Raw genomic sequence first — 6,372 nt, 5'->3', positions numbered from 1 at the left:
AAAAAGATTAATTTTTAAATAAAAAGTTTAATTTGCTACCCAAAAAAACTAATTTTAAACTAAATTCAAGAATTATCAACCCAAAAGTTAAATTTTCAATTGAAAAAGATGATTTTTCAAACAAAAAGTTTAATTTACTACCATTAAAAACGAATTTTAAATAAAATTCAATAATTCTTAACCAAAAAGTTGATTTTTTAATGAAAAAGCAAAGAAGTTATGTTACATTTTTAGGTTAGTAGTTCAACTTTAAAACCTAGTTCTTACACTTTTAACGAAAAAGGTGAATTTTCAAACCAAAAGATTAATGTAATACCAAAAAAGACGAATTTTTAATAAAAATTTTTAATTCTCAACCAAAAAGTCGAAGTTTTAACAAAAAAAGATGACTTTTTTTAAAAAAAGGTTAATTTACTATAAAAAAAATGCATCATTTGGAAACGCACAACATAAAAACGTTACCACAAATTTACTTTTCGAAAATTTTTTTTTTCTAAATTCTAAAAGGTAATATACGTGTAACTTTACTTTGGCTGGACCCTCCATCCTATCCGTTACAATTCACTGTTTTGTGATACACCCCCCACCCCTTAAGTGGCAACGTAGTCGTCATTTATGGACGATTTCTTAGCACTTTCGCAATATTTAAAAGAAAAGAGGCTCTTAACTTGTCTATGCATCACGTGGTAATATGTAATTGGGTGAGAAATTTGCATAAAGAGTAACTGTGCACTTATATAGTCTTAAAAATAGTTTACACATTCTTTAGATCCGAGAATTGATTGGAATTTTGAAAATTAATACCCCCTTTTAAATGGTTAAGATATTAGGGATAATATTTGAAAAGAAAGGTCCCAGGCGTATTGTTATGTAAAAGCGTATGACGTTCGTTTATCCTCAAGTATGCCTACCTAATTGCGTAAGGCTGATTACAGCATCGAAACTCGATCACCTACATATACGTAGGTATAGGATAGACCCTTTGGGCGTTCACCATTGACGCCATAGTTTGGCTCTTTGGTTACACAGTGAAATACTAAAAAAGAAATGTATCTGCCGAAAGCTGTAGAGAACCTTGGCATTCTTGGTAAATGTGACCTCGACATGAAACACGCCCATGTACCTCAAATTCACCATTTACTTTCATTATTAGATTTATTTCAAGCGGAACAGTACGCTAATTCGTGCTTCAAATTCAGATAGGTTCTGATTTTGTTGAACCAAACAAACTGTTTTTTTTTGGATATACATGAAAATCTGGTTAAATCGAACAAATTTTGGTTGACTTAGCCAAATACATGATTAACCCAACCATTTTTTTTGTTTAATCGACTAAATGCTTCATCTACCAAATATGTTGGTTTAAACAAGGAAAGAATTTAGTTGGCTCAATTAAATTTTTTTTGTCCACATAAAAATCATATTCTATGCTTGAATTAACAAAAATGTTGATTCAATCAAATAGTTTTCCAAATGCACATGGAAAAAATTTGTAGTGCAACCAAAAAAATATGGAAAAATCATATCAACGAAACTAAAATATATTTGATTAAGGTAATTTATCCTTTTAAAATAGCCAACTATAACCAAGGATTGCAGTTGCCATTGAGAACTGAAACTTCAAATCAAACTTTTGATTAGTAAGAAATAGAGAAAAATGATATAATTTGTAATCCGAATTTTTTTAAATTGCATAAATTTAAAAACTAGTTCTACTATTAACTCCAATTATCTTCTTTGAAACTATAGGCCCTTATAATGTGTAATTCTAGCCTCCATCAAAATCAATCCTATTTCATTAGCGCCATAATCACAGTTTCAACGTTTAAAATTCAGCTATATAATATCTTCTTTTTGTAAATTTATTGATGCGATGCATTTATAATAATATTTACAATAAATTGCGTTGAAAATCTCAGCTTTAAAAATTTCACCAATATCGTTGTTTCATTTCTAACAATATTTGTAGCTAGATCAAGGATAAATATTGCTAGTTTAGCTATACATTTTTTCCATTTATATTATAGCAAAATTTTCAAATATTATCAATACACAGTAAATGGTAGTTGATCCATTTGATTCTGACATTTGACCTATAATTATATGCAACACTTTTATACGTGCACATATTACGGATTTTGTCTTCAAAGAGCTAATTATTCTTTTAAACAAAAATTCATTAAAAGTTGCAACAATATTTAAAATAGGCAAATCCAAAGAAACTCTTTTTTAAGGTAAAAACGATAAATCCCAGCGCCATAGAGGTTTATAGTCCGATATAGGAAAACTGGAATCTCTGTCCCACTCTGAAATTCAAAAATTTTCAAAATACCTCTCGTTGATCCTAGGAAGTCTTCCAGAAGTGGGAACCAGTATTAGGTCAATCTATGAGAATACTTTTAGAAAGAAAAAAAATAATTTGCTAACGGTAGACAGTTCGGAAGATTTACTTATTGCAATTGAAGATTCATCAATTCATAGTTGAAAGGTCATCTCTGTAGCTGAAAATCCTACCTTTTTTGAAAATCTTATTTCTTGGTTTCAATTTTTATGATTTGAATGAAAATTTAATTATTTCTTCAAAAAATTAACAATTTAGTTGGAAATTCCTCCTTCTTTGGTTGAAAATTCAACTATTCGGTTAAAAATTAATTTTTTTGTTGAAAAGTCCTATTTGCCAAATAAAAACTGTCTTGTTGAAACTCTGCCTTTATTGGCTTCAAATTCCACTATTTGGTTAAAATTATTTTATCTACTAATTTGAAAATCTTTCTGGGTTAAAAATTCAACTTTTTTGTTCAAAATACGTTTTTTTTATAGGAATTTAATTACTTTTAAATAAAAATAAAAATCTTTTCTAGCGGAAATATCACGAATTACATTTGTTGTTGTGAATGCATTTTTAGTATATAAATTAACTGCTGAGTCAAAAATTAAACTCCTTTGATGAGAATTAATTTTTTGATTTAGGATTGATCCCTCGAATCGAAAATCCATCTCCTCCGTTGAAAATTGAACAATTTTTTAAAAATTCATTTTTTTATCTAAAAATTCAACTGTTCTATTTTTAGTAGGAAGTTGATCTTTTTAAAGAGGAAAGTCCATAATTTTTCAAAACTCATGTTTTTTGTTAAAAATTTGCCTTTTTTAGCAAAAAACTAATCTTCTTGGTAGAAAATTCATCCTTTTTATCAAAAATGCAACTGTTTTGAACGAGAATTAATGTGTTTCAGTTAATGATTGAATTATTTTTGTCGAAAATTCGTCTTTTTGTGAAAAAATCGACCAATTGGTTTAAAATTGAACTACTTTGTAAAAAATTCATTTTTTTCTAATTTATTTTGTTCATTGAAAATTCAATGTCCTCAGATAAAAAATTCGTAAATATTTTTCTTGGTAGGAAGTTAATCTTCTTAGAGAAAAAATTCATATTTTTTCCTCAAAATTCAACTAGGTGGTTAAAAATGTTGTTGTTATAAATTTAAACACATGGTTGAAAGTTTAACTATGAGTATTTTTTAGTGGAAAATTGACCTTTTTCGTTGAAAATGCAGCTATTTGGTTGAAAATGCTACTCATTTGTTAAAAGTTTAATTATTTTGTTGAAGATTCAACTATTGAGCTAATTTCATCTGTTTTGGTCGAAAATTTCACTGCTTTTCTTGAAAAACAGTGTTAAAAAATCAACTGCATTTAGATAAATATCAACCTAAGATACAAAATATTTGGAATATTAAAATGAGATAATTTTAGATTAAGATTTGTACATGATCGCTAACACACACAAAATTTATGTTTAAACTTAAAAGGAATAGTAAAATATGAAATGACAACAAGGAATCACCGTTATTACAAAATTTAAAAAGATGTCTTTGTAGTGTTCTCAATATTATGTCATCCTAGGTCGAAAGAGAACTAAATTTTGACTGCAAATAAAAATTAAACAGTTGAGAACAAATTAATCAAACTGAAGTTAAAATTTTTTAATTTTTTAGTTTAACGGCTTTTAATTAACGTTTTTCCAATTGAAAAGTCTTAAAATTATTGAGCGCTTGAATTACAGAACTTGGAGTGTTTTAATTTGCAGTTCAGTTTTTATAACTGCAAATGAAAAAGTTTGTATCCTCAAAGGTTCGAATCTTTCAATTTCAATTATCATAATAAATTCTTTCTCGATTTTTCAATTTTTGATTACAGTCAACAACTTGTTCTTTTTTCACCTAGCATAACAAATATTGAGAACATTGCAATGACAACGTTGTAAATGACATATATGGTGTCCAATTGATTGCTGTGTATTTAAGAAAAACTTTAAAAATAAGGTTTCTTTTGTATGGTAACGTAAATTACCTGTACATTCCTGTAGTTGTAATCTAGTATTTGAAACGTATTTTCAGTACAGTTGTCCAATATTTCAACTTTTGTGAAATCGTGTATTTTTTTGAAAAGATTTATAATTTTCTACAATAATTTACGTAAAATTAACAGTGTTTCCATTGCGCCAAATACCGAAATTAAAATTGTAAAACCCTGTAGCTTTATATATTACCTTATCGATTTTTACGACAATCTAAAGCAAAAATATTAATAAAAACTCATACAAATCTTCGAATTGTGGAAACTTATAATTTATTGTTTACTTTTGTACTTTTATTCAAGAAAATACTACAAAAAATATCTATTTGTATTTAATTATTATAATTTTTATTAAATTTTGTATATTTTATTACGAAATCAAATTTTTAACAAAAAAATTAGTTATTGTAGATATGTTGTACTTTCTCGTAAAAATTGTTTCCACCTGAGATTTTGTTCAAAATTTAATTATTTTCTTGAAAAATCAACTTTTTTGTGAAAGTAATCTGTTTTGGTTAAGAAACGAACTGTTTGATTAAAAATTCGATCAATTGGTAAAAAGTCATCTTTCTTTGTTGAAAGGCAACTTTTTTGTTGAAATCTCGTCATTCGAAACGACTACATTACTTTTAGTGCGTTTGTGGGGGGTGAGGGGGAATATAATCTTCAAAAATGATGGGATGGGTGGGTCAAGAGAAGCCCAAAATTTGTGACGTATTTCGTGGACGGCCCCTATGTTACATACTAGGATAGAGTGAAAATGATAAAATTAGTCGAATCGTTTGAGCTAAACGGAACAAAGTTGTGGGTGCACATTCATAAAAAGTGAGAAAAATTTTGAAATCAGTTAATATCTTCTTTTCCCTTTTTTAGATTTGGAAATTCCAAAAAATGCCCCTATTGCTTCGAAAATTATGGCAAATTTTTTCTACGTACAGTTTTTGGTCCTGAATGATAATTAAAAATTATAAATTAAAAAAACTTTTTTGCTAAATTTATAATTTTTTGAATATGGTCAAAAAAATATTTGTTTTTGGATTGAGCTTAATGTGCACATTTTGAAAGAAGTTGAATATGTCGAACCTGACGTTTCTTCAGCTAGAATAAAAAAAATATGCTTCTATTTTGTTTTTTCAAACCAATTTTGTTTGTTAAAAAACAAAATAACAGTATGTTTTTTTGGTTTAAACTGAAGAAACTTTAAGTTCGACACATTGATATTCAACTCTTTTTAAAATATGTGCATAGGACTCGATCCAAAAAACATGTATTTTGACCTATTGCAAAACAATTAGAAATTGGGCTATAAACTTTTTTTAATTTATAATTTTTTATTATACAGTCGAAAAGACTGTACATAGAAAGAATTCGCCATAATTTTCGAAGTAATAGGGAAATTTTTTGGAATTGTCAAATAAAAAAAGGGAACAAGCGATATTAACCGATTTCAAAATTATTATTTTTCTTTTCACTGTTTTCGACTTATTTAATCATTTTAATTCCGCCATAATACATACCTTGCTCAATATCGCTTCCGCTCATGCCTTGCAGCATTAAATCGCATCACGTGCTCTGCGCGTTCCGGATGGTATAAACAAAAGTGTTACTACTTAGAATCATAAAGATTTTCTCTGAGAGGTATTTACCTCCAACATCGGGATTCATTGCGCAAAACGCATGTGACGAAGCGAAAGTTGATCTTTGCAAGTCAGAATGCAGTCACTGATGGTACGATCAGGGTCGGTTAGCTGATACTCTCATAGTCTTGTAGACGAGGTTCGTTAATTCGTTACGAGCAGATTACATCACTGGAAATTATTGAACGGCAATCCTCGTAGAAAAATGGATTTAAATAGGAGCATTTGAGGTCGATGGTTGCAGGATAAACAGTTAAGGAGTGTGAACAAAGTAACCTATAAGCATTGCAAGGGTAGATTCTCTGCGATAAAAAACTGAGTAAAATTAAAATCCAATAATACATTCATTAAAAGAAAAGACAATAATCCGATTATCCAA

At 28.2% G+C, this 6,372-nt stretch overlaps 1 protein-coding gene across 1 annotated transcript in view; it reads right to left on the bottom strand.

The window, feature by feature from the left end:
* LOC117178446 (peroxidase) overlaps positions 1-6,021 on the bottom strand; it is a 111,180-nt gene extending 105,159 nt beyond the window's left edge. The window contains exon 1 of the mRNA XM_033369872.1: positions 6,003-6,021. Within this exon, the coding sequence (XP_033225763.1) occupies positions 6,003-6,021 (19 nt within the window). The remainder of the gene's footprint in view (positions 1-6,002) is intronic.
* Between the last annotated feature and the right edge of the window lie 351 nt (positions 6,022-6,372).

Source organism: Belonocnema kinseyi, chromosome 8 (assembly GCF_010883055.1).
Source record: "Belonocnema kinseyi isolate 2016_QV_RU_SX_M_011 chromosome 8, B_treatae_v1, whole genome shotgun sequence".
Classification (NCBI taxonomy): Eukaryota; Metazoa; Arthropoda; class Insecta; order Hymenoptera; family Cynipidae; genus Belonocnema; species Belonocnema kinseyi.
The sequence above is the reverse complement of the archived record's forward strand: the minus strand, read 5'-3'. Positions and strand labels throughout refer to the sequence as shown.